The sequence below is a fragment of the Hylobates moloch genome, unplaced genomic scaffold (genome assembly GCF_009828535.3).
Source record: "Hylobates moloch isolate HMO894 unplaced genomic scaffold, HMol_V3 SCAFFOLD_10, whole genome shotgun sequence".
Classification (NCBI taxonomy): Eukaryota; Metazoa; Chordata; class Mammalia; order Primates; family Hylobatidae; genus Hylobates; species Hylobates moloch.
Genome location: NW_026652285.1, coordinates 101,692,300 through 101,708,860, shown reverse-complemented (window position 1 = coordinate 101,708,860; position 16,561 = coordinate 101,692,300). Strand labels below are relative to the sequence as shown.

At 57.9% G+C, this 16,561-nt stretch overlaps 1 protein-coding gene across 1 annotated transcript; it reads right to left on the bottom strand.

Annotated features, from left to right (window-relative positions):
- Window positions 1–5,891: 5,891 nt before the first annotated feature.
- Window positions 5,892–12,523, bottom strand: LOC116475478 (uncharacterized). Its single transcript, XM_058445924.1, is given in 3 exon segments — window positions 5,892–6,076; window positions 11,915–12,277; window positions 12,280–12,523. Coding segments are annotated over 3 exon segments (792 nt in total).
- Between the last annotated feature and the right edge of the window lie 4,038 nt (window positions 12,524–16,561).

Below are 16,561 nucleotides of genomic sequence, written 5' to 3'. Positions count from 1 at the left end.
GCTAACACAGTGAAACCCCGTCTCTACTAAAAAAAATACAAAAAATTAGCTGAGTGTGGTGGTGGGCACCTGTAGTCCCAGCTACTCGGGAGGCTGAGGCAGGAGAATGGCATGAACCCGGGAGGCGGAGCTTGCAGTGAGCTGAGATCCGGCCACTGCATTCCAGCCTGGGCGACAAAGCGAGACTCCGTCTCAAAAAAAAAGAAAAAAACCAAACAAAAATTAACAGGGCGTGGTGGCACATGTCTGTAATCCCAGCTACTTGGGAGGCTGAGGCAGGAGAATCGCTTGAACCTGGGAGGCGGAGGTTGCAGTGAGCCGAGATCATGCCACTGTACTCCAGCCTGGTGACAGAGTGAGACTCCATCTGAAAAAAAAAAAAAAAAAAAAAGAAAGCCTTTGTCCATGCTGTTCTCTCTGTCTGGAACAGCATCACACTTGCAGGCCAGCTCCACGTCAGAGGAGACCCTCTTTCTACCACTCTTGAGGGCCTCTCCAGCCCTCCCGCCCGCTCCAGTCCACATCCTCACAGTCAACACAGCCCCGCTTGCCGGGACTCTCAGAGCAGTCTCCCGATAGGCCTCCCTGCCTGGGGATAAGTCCCAGCTCTCAACCTGGCACTCAGCGGCCTTCCTGATCAGCTGGGCTCCAGCCTCGTGATTCCCACCCACTGTTTGACCTGACACAGCTGCTTAAGTTTCTCTAATTCTTCTAGATTACCCTGTTCTCTCACTTCTTATGTGTGGATATGAGACCTTCTTATGTGCGGATTTCCTCTTCCTGGAACACTTTTCCCTCCACTCTTGGCCCCGCCTTTTACTCATCTGTCAGGAAGCCATGTTGATTCCACCTCCTCCAGGAAGCCTTCTCGGATTTAGTGTCCCTCCTGTTGGCTCCCAGAGGTCCCATATCCCTTGCATCATCACAATTCCTCCTCCAGATTGAAGCTGGCTGCTTTGCCAGTCTCCTCTAGGCCACATTCTCCTGAGGACAGAGCTGCACATAGGCCTCTATCTCCCCCAGCTTGATCAGGGCAGGAGGTGCCCAAGAAAGCCCAGAAGGAAGGAGTGGGAAATGGTCCCGCACATGTATTGAGCTCCCACTCCATGGTGAGCCTTTTACTCGCAGCCCAGTAGCCTGGATGGCTTGGCCTTTCTGACATGGAGTTAGGTAACCATCTGGTCACAGCCTGCAGCCCCAAGCCCTTCTCATGTCATCTAGATAGTGGGCATAACCCTGGATCTTAACAGCCTGTGAGATGCAAGGAAACACCAGACGCCAAGGGCTCATCCCAGTCCCAGATAGATGATTTTAAGCATTTCGTGTTCCTATCATTGGTCGTTATTGGGGCTCTGGAGCCAACCTCTGTGGCTTCAAATCCTGGCTTCTCCCTTCCTGGCTGGGTGACTTTGGGCAAGTTACTTAACCCCTCTGTGCCTCAGTTTCCTCATCTGTAGAATGGAACTAATCATAAGCTCATTTTCTCTGTTTCTCAGGGCCCTGGAGAGGATTTTATCACTTGATATGCATGCAGAGTTTGCACAGCGCTTGGTGCAAGGAAAGGGCCGGGCAAATGCTGGCTGTGGTTATTATCTCGGGGTCACCCTGAGCATCTGATACCAGTGAGGAGGCTCTGTCTTCTGGGGAATCTTCCAGAGCTGCAGATCTGAGCCGGGCAGGAGGAACTCTTAGACCTTGTGAAGACTGAATTCCTGTCCCCTGAAGCTCTTGAAACCATCCCATCCATGTCTGCCGGTCAGAGTCACCAGGAAGTTCTTCCTTGTATCTATCCTAAGTCTTTCCTGCGTTGATTTCTCTGGGTTCCCATCCAGACCGGATAGGAAGACGAGGGAAGGAGCCTTAAGGGTGTTTCAAGCATCAATCCCAGTACTTGCCAGCTCAGCTCTGAAGCCAGCAATGTGAGTCTCTGGCTCCTGGGGGGCCACGAGCCGGGAGGGGAGGGTTTGCCTGGCTCAGTCTCCTTCAAAGGTCTCCCAGCCACAGCCAGATGCAAAACCACCTTTGTTCCCTGAATTTCAGGCCGTGAGAGGGAATGGGGCCAGTGCCTGGAGTGCGGCTGGGGAGGGAGGAAGAGATGCAAGGATTGAAAATTAGAGGGAGGCCTAGAGCAGGAGGGAGGCAGGACAGGGCACCCTGGGCAGCCAGAGAGGGGCAGGGGTGTGGGAAACGGAGGGCGCAGAGCAGGGGCCAGCGGGGCTGGGAATAGGAGCCTCGGGGAGGCCGGCGAGGCGCGGAGAGGGAGGCCTCATACCAGACACTGTCTAGACGCAGCAATTATTGTCAGCTCGGAACACCCAGGCTCTGCCGGTTCAGCTGAAAGGGAGCTTAACAAAGAAGCAAGGGAGGAAGAAAGCAGGGAGAAAAGCCGGTTCCTGGCCCATTGGGCTCTTTCTCTGCCTTGGCCACCCCCCTTTGTGTTCCACCAGCCCTAGTGGGGGGGACCCCAACGTGAAAGCACAGCTCAGAGATGCCTAATGGGGACATGGCTCCTCCTGGGCCCAGGGGGCCTGGCCAGGATCAGTGTGTGGGTTTTTGGGAGGGAGAGGAGGGTGCTCTGGGCTGCCTCCTGCACGTGTATTTCTTTATATGGAGGCAGTGAGAACAGAATTCCCAGGCAGACAGCAGGCCTGAGAGTTTGAATCGCAATTCCCCCACCTTCCTGCTGTATATATATAGCTCTGGGCCGACTACAGATTTCTCTGAGCCTTGGTCTTCTCATCTGCAAAATAGGAAAAAGAACACTGCCTGGGCCAGGCGCGGTGGCTCATGCCTGTAATCCCAGTACTTTGGGAGGCTGAGACGGGCAGATCACTTGATGTCAGGAGTTTGAGACCAGCCTGGACAACACAGTGAAACCCTGTCTCTAATAAAAATACAAAAAATCAGCCGGGCTTGGTGGCTCACGCCTGTAATCCCAGCACTTTGGGAGGCCAAGGCAGGCGAATCACCTAAGGTCCGGAGTTCGAGACCAGCCTGACCAACATGGAGAAACCAAGTCTCTACTAAAAATACAAAATTAGCCGGGAGTGGTGGATTGAGTGCAATGGCGTGATCTCGGCTCACCGCAACCTCTGCCTTCCAGGTTCAAGCGATTCTCCTGCCTCAGCCTCCCAGGTAGCTGGGATTACAGGCATGTGCCTGTAATCCTTTTTCCCTCTTTGCTTCCGTCCCAGGAAGAATCCTTCATGCACTGGATGGGACCTTCAAGGCCCTAAGTTTTTGTGGCTGCAGAGTCAGCTCAGAGCCGTTTGGGCCAAACTCAACAGACCCACAGACAGAGAAACTGTGGCACGTGCTCTCGGGCTCAGGGCTGCTATGTGGCCTTTTTCTCTCTCCTCCTCTCCCTGGCATTCTTTGCTGTTTCTGGGACTTTGGGTTCCTCTCTGGCGTCCACTTTCTCTAGGCCTCCCAGGGTCTCTGTGACTGTCTAGGCCTTCATCCTCCTCCCGCAGCCCAGGCCACTACCCCAACCACTGTCTGGAACCTGACCTCGGCTGAGCCACTGGGCCTGGTATTACAGGCAGCTCCAAGCTCAGGAACCCCAAGCTCCATCCTGGGAGAGGACAGACCAGGTCCTGAGTAAGAAGTATGCGGGTGGCCCTGGACGCTGCACGGGTGGCCCTGGACGCCGCCCTCCGGCCACTGGGCTCCTTGGGGAGGGGCTCAGATGCTGCTCCAGGGTTCCAGAGTGACCAGGGCTGGGGGTGGATTTTCAGAGAAGCAGCCCAGGCCCTCCTCCATCCATCACTTCCTGGTCTGGCCTGGCTGGGCCATTCCCTGGTCCTGGAGAGGTTGGAGGTGTCCCATGGGTTGTGCCTCAAGTGGAGGGCAGGGCACTTAGTGCAAGGGACACTCAGTCTCACACACACTCACACTCACTTATACACTCACTCACACACGCGCACTCACATATACACTCACACACACATTCACACTCACACACATATACTCTCACACCCACACTCACACACTCACATATACACTCACACACACACACCCACTCATACTCACATTCATATACACACACTCATACATACACACTCTCGCACTCACTCTCATACTTTTACACTCACTCTAACACACACACATGCTGTCCCAGAGCTAAGGCCCAGACACCTGCCCCAGTGACACTCCCCCACCACCAGCCTGGGTCCCTGGCTGCTGGACACCCTCAATGTGTCTAGAGCTGGAAGCTCCCTTCCCCTCCCCTGCTCCCACACGCCCATAGCTATCCAGTGCCTGCAGATCCAGGGCAGACCCATCTGCTTGCATCAGAGGCCCACCTCTCTGGAAGATTCTGGCATGTCCCACCATGCCGCATGTGGTTCTCTTTGCCTGTCTCCTCTCTGCACCTTTGCTCAAGCTGTTCCTCCCCCTGGCACACCATTCCTGGCTGCCCCCACCATGTCTCAAAACAAATGCCTGGCCTCCCATGAACCTGCTCCCCCATGCTGTCCTCTGCCTCGGGGACAGCACCAGCATCTACCCACTGCACATGCCAGGGCCCAAGGAGCCTTCCCAGCCCCTCCTTGGCCTCCTTCACCTTTGCACCATGCCCTGTCCCCTGTACCTCCCACACTGTCTCAGCTGGCTGCCACCATCTCCCCTGGATCTCAGTGCCACACTCCCAACCGGCTTCTGTGTCCACTCTTATCCCTACCATTGTGAATAAGCTTTGGCAATCTAGTCTCTTTTCTCTATAAAACCCTTCCTAAGCTTCCCGCCACCACAAGACAAGGGCTGGTCTCAGGCCAAATGGCCCCCTCCCTGCCTCTGGCCATAGTGATCCCCTCTCAAGCTTTTAGGTCTGTGGCTGGGGGTCCCCATCCAGATCACCCCTGTCCCTCTTGCCTCTACCAGTCTCTTCTCCCCTTGTCAGCCCTGGTCCTCAGACACCCTCTTCAGGGAGGTCTTCTGCGACCTCTGCGGAGGCCAGGCCCAGGGGACCGGTGCTCCCTGCCCGCTACCCCCTTGTCATTCTTTAATGCCTTATTCATCATGATTTGTGCAGCTACCATCTCTCCTATAGGACTGCCCTGTGTGGGCCCGTCTGTGGCTGTCTTGTTTGTCACTGTGTCCCCAGCACCCTCCTGGGGCCCTCTCTGGGTTTGGTTTTCAGCCTGGCTCCACCAAGAGGCAGGAAAAAGGGAGCCCCAGTCCCTCCCACCCTCTCCTCCAGGAAGCCCTCCCTGAAGAGACCCTGGAGTATCAGGGGAGGCCTCCTTGCCCCTCCCCTAGGGCTCCCAAGCCCTGTGTCCCAGTGGCCACCCAAAGGGCAAGGACATATTGGCTGGAAAGCCCCCAGGACAGGGCTGAGGCTGCCTTGTGCCTTCCACTCCTCCAAGCCCAGTGCCCGCCCCTCCCCCACGGGCCTGGTTGATGATGCTGGGGGGCTGCTCTTAGCCGGGGCACCAGGAAGCCAGGATGGAGCCCCACAGAGCCCCAGGGGTACGGGAGAGGTGGCAGTGCCCGCTCCACATCCATTCCTCCTCCCGAGGCCCTGCCAGCTGGCTTCTCCAGCTCCAACTGGGCTCTGCCTTTCCCTCTCCCTCCATCACCCTGCTGCCTCCCCTCCTCCCCTCCTCTCCTGCTCTCTTTCCCGTTCCCTCCCCTCTCCCCATTCCCCTTCCCGGACCTCCCCCGCCCCCACTTCTCTCCTCTCCTCTCCTCTCTTTCCCTCTCCTCTTTTCTCTGAGTCCTTCTCCCTCGCCTCCTTCCTTTCTTCTTCCTGGGTTAAAAATAATCAACTTTCTGGGAAGCAGCAGCTCCTGCTGAGCCGCCCTCCCCACACTCGGGAGCCCCTGAGAATAGCTTTCTGCGGTTCTCCACTCGAGCCCCTCCCCTCCCCTCGCCGCCTCCCCGCGAGCTGACTAATAAGCCCGGCCGCGCGGTGCCAGCTCGGCTGGAAAGGCGTTAACCACTTCGTGCCCGGACTGCGCGAACGGGGCGGACGGGCTTCCTGCAGGCCCGCGGGGAGGGGTGTCGGGCGCGGGCGGCCCCGGGACACAGCTCAGGACGAAGCCCTGAGCGGCACGCGGTAGGCCCTCGATTTTTACTGGCGGTGGGATAAATGTTGACCTCTGACGGCCACGCCGGTGCAGCTAGCAGAGCTTAGTGGCATCGGTGGGCGCGCCAGGTGCGACACCCAAGGGATGGGTCGGGGTCACCTGGAGGGCGTGGCTGGGCCGGTGAGGCTCTCTCCCCGTGGCTCGAGGGACTCTTAGGTCCCTGGCACTGGGCACCGCCTGAGGGGAAGCTGAGGCTGGGACCGTTAAAGTTCGGGCCAAGGGCAGGGAAGGGCTGAAAACTGTCCTGGGATCCAAGGACGTCCACAGCTGGCAGGGACTTTAGCGATCACCCACTCTCCTTCTTGCAGAAAGGGAAACTGAGGCCCAGAGGGTGTGACTGAGGCCGAGACGTCTCTCAGTTCCTGTTCCAGACTAAGGGAGGCCCGCGGCCCTGCAGCCGAGACTTTCAGTTCGGGCGTTTCTGCAGGGGTAAGGTTGGGGGAGGGGGGGGTACATCAAGGTCAAAGGTGAGGGGTAGGTGGGGAGAGAAGAAGCGCGGAGCTCTGCGGGGTCCCCGTCAGCCCCGCCCACTCCGCGTGGTCCCGGCATTACCTCATCGCGGCGCGCGCTCATTGGCTGGCTCCCCCCTTGAAGGACGGCCCAATGCGGCGGCGCCCGTTAACCCTTTCCGCCCCGCGGACTCTGCCCTGGCCATGCCACCTGCCTCCGCGGCCCCCAAGCGGCTTTCAGGCGCTGGAGGGCCACGGAGAACAGGGAAGGATAGTGTGGGAGCCGGCTTGAGGCCGGAGAGTACAGTGGTTAGAGCACAGGTCAGACAACTACGTCTTCGGCCCCTGCCCTGCGGCCGGGCCGGCTGTGTGACCTTGGGGGACTGGCTTCACCTCGCTGAGCCTCCGCTAGTTTGCTTAGCTGTAAACAGGTGAATGATGTAACTCCTGCCCTTCCCAATTCTTTCCCGGTGTACTTGCCAAGTGCCAGGCACACGTGGGCACTGCGTACCATTCCACCTTGTCTCCTCACTGCAAGAGGTACAGTTATTATTACGGGTTTTCCGAGGAGGAAACAGGGCTCAGAGCAGCCAAGCTGCCTCTCAAGGTCACGCATCAAGAAAGTCACAGAGCTGGGATTTGACCCCGAGTCTGCGGGTTCTGAGCTGTACTCCTCCCCAGGGCAAGATTCTGCTTCTGCGGGGAGGCGCTGCTTCTAGGAGTTCTCCGTCTCTCCGGAAGGAGGGACAGGACTCATACCCAGCTGGTCAGCTCGTGACACACGCCACTGTGGCCAAATAAAACCAGTGACAAGGTGGAGAGCCCAGGACCTCCATGGACAAGGGACAGGAAGAAGGGTGAGGGCAGGGAGGGGCTGGAGTTGAATCCTCAAATGGGGAGGCAGGAGGACCCGGAGACAAAGGCAGGGGGCTGGACTGAGCTCGGCTAGGATGCCTGGAGTAGGAAGCTCTGAAGAAGCCTGCAGGATCCCCTGGGGGTCAGCCTGCTGGTTAGGGGTCAGCCCAGGGAGGTGGCTTCTCTCTGGGCAGCACCAGGGGTCAGCCTGGGGCAGGAGTGCAAGCTGAGGCCCACATACCTCATGTCTAGGGATTTACAACTTATAAATCAAGCTAACAAACTGCTAAATAAAATATGTTCTGTTGCTGGGTGCAGTGGCTCACGCCTGTAATCCCAGCACTTTGGGAGGCTGAGGTGGGCAGATCACCTGAGGTCAGGAGTTCGAGACTAACCTGACCAACATACAGACACCATGTCTCTACTAAAAATACAAAATTAGCCGGGCGTGGTGGCATATGCCTGTAATCCTAGCTACTCGGGAGGCTGAGGCAGGAGAATCGCTTGAACCAGGGAGGTGGAGGTTGCAGTGAGCCAAGATCGCACCACTACACTCCAGCCTGGGCAACAAAAGTGAAACTCCGTCTCAAAAAAAAAAAAAAAAAATGTTCTGTCCTCCTTCCTTGACAAATACACCTTCATAAGGACAAACACACCTGGAAGGCTGAGTTTGTGTTTAGAATTCTCAGGCTCCTTGGAGACCGCAGGAGGAGCTGTAGCGGGTGGGGGAGCCAGCCTCTCAGCCTCTGGCCTCCGGCTTCACACTCGCCTCTTCTTTTCTTTTTGCCCCAGATTTTGTCCTTTTCTCTGAGGGGCTGTGCATGCTCAGGTGTAGGCACTGCAGGCTGTAAGCACATGTTCTGTCCACACCCCTTGCCAACAGCCACCTCCTGGTTACTCCTGGGGTTTAGGGGTGCCCAAACAGGTAGCTCAGACAACCCTCAGGAGGATGCACCCAGGACGCAGGCTGGGGCCATTGAACAGGGAACTCCAGGGCCCCAGGTGCCAGGTCATGGGCAAGGGGCCCATGGCTCCAGCTGGAAATGTCTCCCTGGTCCAGGAGCGCTGCCCTCTAAAGCACAGGGCTCAAGTCTGTGGGCTGAGGGCCCCAGGGTGCTGCGGCAGCTGGGGTGGCCAGAGCTGGACACGGAGTCTCCCTCCCTTCTTAAGCTTGCTCCTGACCATCACCTCCAGCCATGTACCCCCGCCCCAGCCAGATCCCCCATGCCCCAGCCAAATGCCGACCCTGGGGAGCTTCCCACCTCAATGAGTCAGCTCCCTTTACCCTGTCCCCACTGCCCCCCACCCTTATCCCCCTTATCCGGCTGCTCCATCTCCTGCCTGCTCCCTGGGCTCCTAGCCCCAACTCTCTGCCTGCCCCCCCGACCCCCATCCGCCACCCTAACCTCCTATCTGCCCTCAGCGCAGCCAGCCAGATGTTTGTGAAATGCAAGGCTGCAGGCTTCCTTCCCTCTCTAGCCAGCGCTGGTTCCTGGGCTCTCTACATACCATCCCCAGGCTCTGGGGGTCCCTCCTTTCCTCCCCTCCCCTCTCCTTGGGTTCTGAGCTTTTGTGTCCTTTCTGCCTCACGGTCTTCATGCGCGCTACCCCCCTCTACCTGGAACCATGTTTTCTGCTCTTTGTCCCCGGCTCCCCAGACCAGCAGAAACCACATGGCGATGAGCACATGGAGTTATCAGTTTCCAGTGTGTTTCCTACCTGGTCTGCAGGCAACAGGAGGACAGGCTGAGTCAGTGCTGTTCACTGCTCTATCTTCAGTGTCTGGCACAGAGCAGGTGTCACTGAAGTTTCATGAGTTAGATGCATCTGCACGGGGCTTGAAATCAAGAGACCACAGCAGCTAATGTCTATTGTATGCTCACTGTGTCCTGGGCCCTGCTTTTAAGTGTATTACATGTATTAGTTCACTTATTTCTCACAACAATCTTTGAAATAGGAATGATTACTATCTCCACTCTACAGAATGAGGACACTAAGGCACAGAGAAGTTCAGAGACTTAGGTTCACAGCTGGCCAGTGACAGACCCCGATTTGAACCCAGGCAATGGAGCGCCAATGCTGAACCACCTCTTCCCATCTAGCCCCAGCTGGGCCAAGGCCTTGCTGTGGGTCCCTGGGCCAGTGTCTCCACTTGTATGAGCTGCAGCTTTTTTTTTTTTGAGACGGAGTTTCGCTCTTTTTGCCAAGGCTGGAGTGCAATAGTGTGATCTCGGCTCACCGCAACCTCTGCCTCCCAGGTTCAAGTGATTCTCCTGCCTCAGCCTCCTGAGTAGCTGGGATTACAGGAATGCGCCAACACGCCTGGCTCATTTTGTATTTTTTAGTAGAGACAAAGTTTCTCCATGTTGGCCAGGCTGGTCTCGAACTCCCGACCTCAGGTGATCTGCCTGCCTTGGCCTCCCAAAGTGCTGGGATTACAGGTGTGAGCCACCGTGCCCAGCTCTGAGCTGCAGCTTTTCTGTGTGTGCAGTGGGGGGTTGGCCACAGTGGTGATCCCTGAGGTCCCTTCCAGCTCTGACAGCCTGGCAGCTCCTCTGATGATCCATCCTTCAGGGAGCCAAGGACTCCCCGTGGAGGTCCTGCAGGGATGCCCAAGAGTTGGGTGGCTGGGAAACAGCTCAGTGTGTGTTAGGCTGCAGACCTGAGTACCTGACCAGGGACCCAATCGTCCCTAGCAGTCTTGTCATTGTGACCGGCCTTCATCTCGCAGGAACCCAGGCTGGCCTACGTAAATGAACTGAGCTGAACTGCCAAGTGCTGGGGTTCAGGCAGAGACTGGAGGCTAGAAGTTGAGGGGGGCTGAGTACTGCAGTTGGGTTGGGGGACAGTACTTGGGGCAGGGTTGAGCTTGGGTCCCCACACCAAGAGCTCCACAGTCATCTCAGGGACCCTTCAACAACAGCCCTGAGGGCTATGCATCCATTTTTTTTTTTTTTGAGATGGAGTCTCGCCCTGTCGCCCAGGCTGGAGTGCATTGGCACAATCTCGGCTCACTGCAAGCTCCGCCTCCCGGGTTCAGGCCATTCTCCTGCCTCAGCCTCCCGAGCAGCTGGGACTACAGGCACCTGCCACCACGCCCGGCTAATTTTTTGTATTTTTAGTAGAGACGGGGTTTCACTGTGTTAGCCAGGATGGTCTCGATCTCCTGACCTCGTGATCCGCCCGCCTCTGCCTCCCAAAGTGCTGGGATTACAGGCGTGAGCCACCACGCCCGGCCTTATGCATCCATTTTTTAGAGGAGGACATGACTGGGAGGCACAGTGGGGGACAGTGACCTGGCCAAGGTCACACAGCAAGAAGGAGTCTAGATTTGGCTCTTAACCACTCTGCCCCCAGCCTTGGGCAAAGGTGTTCAGTGTAGATGTGAGAGTGAACTGATAGAGAAGTTCTAGAAGGGGTCAGGCGCAGTGGCTCACCCCTGTAATCCCAGCACTGTGGGAGGCCGAGGCGGGCGGATCACCTGAGGTCAGGAGTTCGACACCAGCCTGGCCAACATAGTGAAACCCTGTCTCTACTAAAAATACAAAAATTAGCCGGGCATGGTGGTGGGCGCCTGTAATCCCAGCTACTCTGGAGGCTTAGGCAGGAGAATCACTTGAACCCAGGAGGTGGAGGTTGCAGTGAGCAGAGATCGCGCCATTGTACTCCAGCCTGGGCTACAGAACAAGACTCCGTCTTGGAAAAAAAAAAAAAAAGTTCTGGAAGAAACTCTGGGAAATGCATATGGGTATATGGGTCCATGTGTTTATACCCATGAGCATGGGTACCCCCTTGCTCCCCATCCCAGCACCTCTCCTTGCCCACCTCTGTCTCACTGCCTTTGTTTATTCGCCTGTGGTCACTGTGGACTCTGCTAGACCCTGAGCCTGTGAGGGCAGCGGCTGTCTTCCTGTTCCCTGCACACGAGCACGTGACTCGAGCACAGGAAGGAGGAAGGCGGATGGAAACACAGGCGCAGCCCAGGGCTGTTCCACCCTGTGTTCAGTCCCTTCCCTCCTTGGGCCTCTGTTTCTCATCTCTGCATATGGGGTAAAATGCCCCATCCTTAGTCTAGGCTTAGGTGAGCCGCTGGGTTCCTACTGGGCCATGGGAAGGGCCCTAATACCTGAAGGGCCGGGAGGATGAGGGCAGGCGGCTCAGCTGCCCTCCCTCCATCCTGGGGCCTGCCACCTCCGCTCTGTCCTCTCCTGATTCCGGTCCCCCACCAGGAGGGGCTCACTGTCCTGCTCAGCAAGTTCTCTCAACATGCTAGGCAGCCAGGGGGGTGCTCTGCTGGACTGCAGGAGCCGATGTGAGCCCAGGCCACCCATGGAGGCTCCCTCTGAAGAGAGGGAACAGACAACCCAGCCACTTGTCAGGAACCTCGATCAAATACCCCACCCCCAAGGCTCAGCACTAAGTGTCCCAGGGGCCTGATTTGCAGGAAGGGCAGCAGGATGCTCACTTGGAGGTGGAGTGCTCACCTGAGGGAGGAACTGTACCTGCCGAGTCTGGGGTTACCCACAAACTCAGCCCAGCAGGAGCTGCTGGCTGTGCTAACAATGTCCACTGTGATGTTGCTGAGATTCTGCAAGGTTCTTTCAGTGTTAGCCCATTTTACAGAGGAGAAAGTTGAGGCTCCAGACAGATGTGAGCTTAAGCCTCTGGCCCAGTTCCAGTTTCCAAATATTCCAGAGGCCAGGGCCTGGGGCGGGGTGTGGGGCACCCCAAAGTCCAGGTGAGGGTGACCTGAGGGTGAAGTCTGGGCCTGGAGAGGCAATAGAGGGAGTGAGGACGGCTCCTGCCAGAAACAGGGGAGGGGTGTTTGAGACCTTGAAGGAGGTGGGACTGTGACAGTGGTGACTGTGGGAGGAGTCCGGGTCAAGCAATAACTGGGTGAGACTTGGTGCAGGGCCCTGAGCTGAAATGGAGGCAAATGGAGATGGATGGGTCCCTGCCCTTAATGGGGGGTAAATGCAGAGGCTGGGGGCAGGAGCCCAGAGGAGGGCACCAGGGCAGCCCAGACACGAGCTCTGTGGTCTGTGTGTATTTATTGTGTGGCCAGAGCATGTGAGGAGTGTGTTGAACGGTCTGTGTGATGTGGGGATGGGGGGATAAGTGTATTGGCATATGGAGTGTGAGTGTGAGTGTGTGTGTGCACGCATGCACGCTAAAGCATGCACCTTTGTGCCTGTGATCTGTGTCATGCAGTGTGTCTGTGCCTGTGTGGGATGTGGTCCCTGTGATGTGGGGAGTGTATGTTGGTGTGTGTGTGTGTTGTGGGGTGGTGCTAACTGGGACACTCTCCAGGGGAAGAGTCTAGCTCGGATGGAGGTGGAGGAGTTAACCAGGAAAATGGCAGAGGGACCAGCAGGTACAAAGGCCTGGAGGCATGAAGACGGAGCCTGGAGCACTGCAGGACTTGAAAGTGGTCCAGTGAGGCTGGGAGTAGGGAGGGAGAGGCAGGGGCTGGGAGGGACAGGGCAGGCCTTCCTCCACCAGTTTGAGTTCCGTTAGCTTGAGGTTGTGTACAGCCAGGAGGGGTGGAAGGGCTGAGAGGAGGCCAAGCCACCACTGACCAGGTGGAGGGGTAGGGGGTGAGCCTGGACCGGGGCAGGTGCTGGGTGGAGGTGGGGGAGTGAGAGCCAGAGCTCTCAACCAAGCCTCTGGGAGGCCACAGGGCCTGGGATCGCAGACCAGAGCCTAATCCTTGCTCAGCCCAAGAGCTGTAGCCAGAAGGTTCTTAGTTTCCCCTCAGTATACTGGGGTTCAGGACATTTCTGGAGCACTTGCTCTGTCTGACTGGGCAAGGGCTGGGCAGGCATTTCCAGCATGAACACGTTTTCCCAGGCCCACTGGTTGGAGGGCACCGAGGGGAGAAGGGGGACAGAGGAAAGGAGCCGGAAGCAGGAGCCAGAATTTGAACCTAGGTGGTCTGACTCCAAGAGGGCCCTCTCACTTGACTTCAATAGTGACCTTAGCCAACTTCAATAGTGACCCCAGTAGCCAGGCGCGGTGGCTCACGCCTGTAATCCCAGCACTTTGGGAGGCCAAGGCGGGAGGATCACGAGGTCAGGAGATGAGACCATTCTGGCTAACACGGTGAAACCCCATCTCTACTAAAAATACAAATAATTAGCCAGATGTGGCGGCGGGCGCCTGTAGTCCCAGCTACCCAGGAGGCTGTGGCAGGAGAATGGCGTGAACCAGGAGGCGGAGCTTGCAGTGAGCCAAGATCGCGCCACTGCACTCCAGCCTGGGGAAAGAGCGAGACTTCGTCTCAAAAAAAAAAAAATAGTGACCCCAGTAGTGACAATAGTGACTCACCTGCCCCATGGGCTTCAAACTGCGATGGTTGTGCTCTCCTTTGACCCTGTATCCTGGGGGACTCCATACGGTCATTATATTCTTACTGCGCCTTTTTAGAGATGAGAAAATGTGGTCAGTAGCAGAGTGGCCTGACCAGGGCTCCAGCCCCACCCCCACCCTCCCGTCCTACTGCAGATGATGTGGGGCAGTTTTCTTAGCACAGGCTGGAAAGCTCTCTTAGGTAACACGTGGATGACAGCGTGTGACCCGGCAGAAAGGAGTTGTAATTCCGGGTGGCTGTATGACCTTGGACGGTCCTTTTGCCATCTCTGGGCCTCGATTTACCCAACTGTACAATTCGCCCCGTGAGGCTAGGAAGATTTGCTGAGCGTCTGCCAACTGGCAGATGAGAAAACCGAAGTTCAGAGAGTTGAAAGCACTTGCCCCAGGTCAGGCGGCCGGCTTCGAAGCCGGATTCCGAGGGCGTGCTCTGCCCTCGGCCCCCAGCGGTGTCGTCCTGCCCCCAGGGGGCCGCGGCGCGGGGCCGTTCCAGGCCCTGCCAGCCTGACGTCAGGCCCGGCCGGCGGGGCCTCGCTCTGCACAAACAGACGCCGCAGGCCAGCGTCGGGGCCGGGGGCGGCGATGACTCAGGGCCCCGAGACGGGCCGGGAGGCGGAAAGTTGTGTGCAGATGACATCAGCCGGCCGCGAGGGCGGGAGGGGGCCGGCTCCGGGAAACGGCGGCCTGGCGGGCGGCCCGGGGCAGGGCGCGGAGGGGCGGCCGCGGGGCGGGGGCGGGGACGCCGGGACGGGACGCTCGGGACCACGAAAAATGTCCCACCTCCCGCCTGCCCCGGCCCAGGCCCCGAAGCCCGGCCCCGCTTTTCGCCGGCGAGGAGCGGGCTTCACCCGCCTGCAAGGACTCCGCGCTCCCCCGCGCTCCGGAGGCAGCCGCATCCATCCTGCTGCGTCCCTGCATTTTAATTACCGCCGCATTAATATTCATGAGCCGGGACTCGAGGGGGACCGCGGGCTGTCATTTCCCTCGCCCGCCCTCCCCCCACCGCACCCCTCTTCCCGGGCTGAGTCGTGGGCTTTTTTCCTTCCGTTCCCAACCCCGCTCGCACCAACCGTTGGTGCTCAGCAGATTTGGGGGAGGGGGGTGGTGTGAGTGTGAGCATGAGTGTGAGCGAGTGTGAGTGGGGAGGGCGCAGGGTGGGGGCCCAGTGTGAGTCTGTGCCTGTGTCTGTGTGCCTGTGTGTACGTGCCTATGTGTGCCTGTGTGTCTGTCGCCAATCCCAGGGCCGTGTGTGCACATGTCTCTGATGTCTCTGTGGGGCTTGGAGAAGGGCCAAAGCCTGTTCAAGTTAGCAGGGCCTGAACTGTACAAATGGGGAAACTAAGGCCTGGAGAAAGGCTGGGCCTTGTCCAAAGCCACCCCATAGGTCAGTAGCACAGGGGAGCCAGAGCCCAGGGTCTTGCATTTGGCCGGCTCTGCTCCCCACTCTCCCGTGCTGTTGTTTGTAACAATGGCAGACAGGATGTGCTGAGCCAGCACCTCTCATATGGCCTTCCCAGCAAACCTGTGCAGCACGTGGTCCTATCCGTCCCCCGTGCACATGGGGAAACTGAGGCAACTATTTCAGCCAATGAGGGGTGGACTGGAGCCCAGAAGTGTCTGAATCCCAAGTCCCTGGGTTTAACAGCCCCACTGTGATGCCTCCTGGGGAATTGTGGAGTGTCCTCACTGGGGTGATCCGGGGCTACCTGGAAGTTCCTGGGTGCCCAGGCATCAGGGGGGTGTTTCCCCATAAACACAGCCCACCTTCTGTTTCCCTCCCAAGTGAGTCATCGGATGGGGCTGTCTTCCTGTGGCTCTCCCAGTCCCCCTCCATCCCCTCCCCATCTCTGAAGCCTCCCAGGAGCTGCCCTGCACACCAGGCCTTGCTCCCGGGGCCTGAGGTCAGGCAATCACTCATTCATTCATCCAACAAATGCTTCAGTGCCAGTCACTGTGCTAGGCACTGGGGATTCTCTGCTCCCCACTCTGGTCATCTCTACCTGGCTTAGGAGCCTCCGGGCCCACAAGGGGGCTGTTCACCTGTGTGTGTGAATGCTCACTAGTGGTGGGGGACTAGGGGCACCTGTGCACAAAAGACAGCTCTCACCCAGCCTTGCCACAGAGGTCTGGGATGCCCACATTCAGCGGCCAGAAAGGGGCTGCGATCACCTTAGGGCTGATGGGGCGGTGGCCACACTAGGCAGCCTGAATCTTTGGTTCTCTCTCCTGCAGCTTGTCCTCCTCTGGCCGCCAAGGCAAATAACCCCAGGGGCTGGTCAGCCTGCCTTGCCCTGGGTTGAGCCAAGGCTGTCCTCCCTCTCACGTCCAGCCTAGAATTGGTGGACTGTTCCCTCCTCTCTGCCCACGCAGGGCCGGGCTGGAAGTTGTGTCCCAGCCATGTCCCCTGAGCCTTGTCTCCCCTCCCTTTGGGAGCTCCACAGGAACACAGAGAAGAGGACAGGGGTGTAGCCAGAGGACTCGGGAGAGGAAGCGATAATTTAATTGGGCTTCACGGGGTAAATAGGAGTTTGCCTAGGAGAGGCAGCCCAAGGACAGGGGACTAGCTCAGAGGGGCGCCCGCCTGCAGCCCCCATTCTGTAACAGGAACCAGAGCAGGCCAAAGGCAAGAGACCTGGGGAGACTGGGAGGACGGATTTTCTCCTAAAGGGCCTAAGGCAGTACAGCCTAGTGGTCCATCCGCACTCTTGGGTGGGTCCATCCTGGGTGAGAATTCCCCCTCCCTCCTCACTGTCAGGGCCTCTATTTCCTGATCTGCAAAACTGGGAGAATAACATTTTT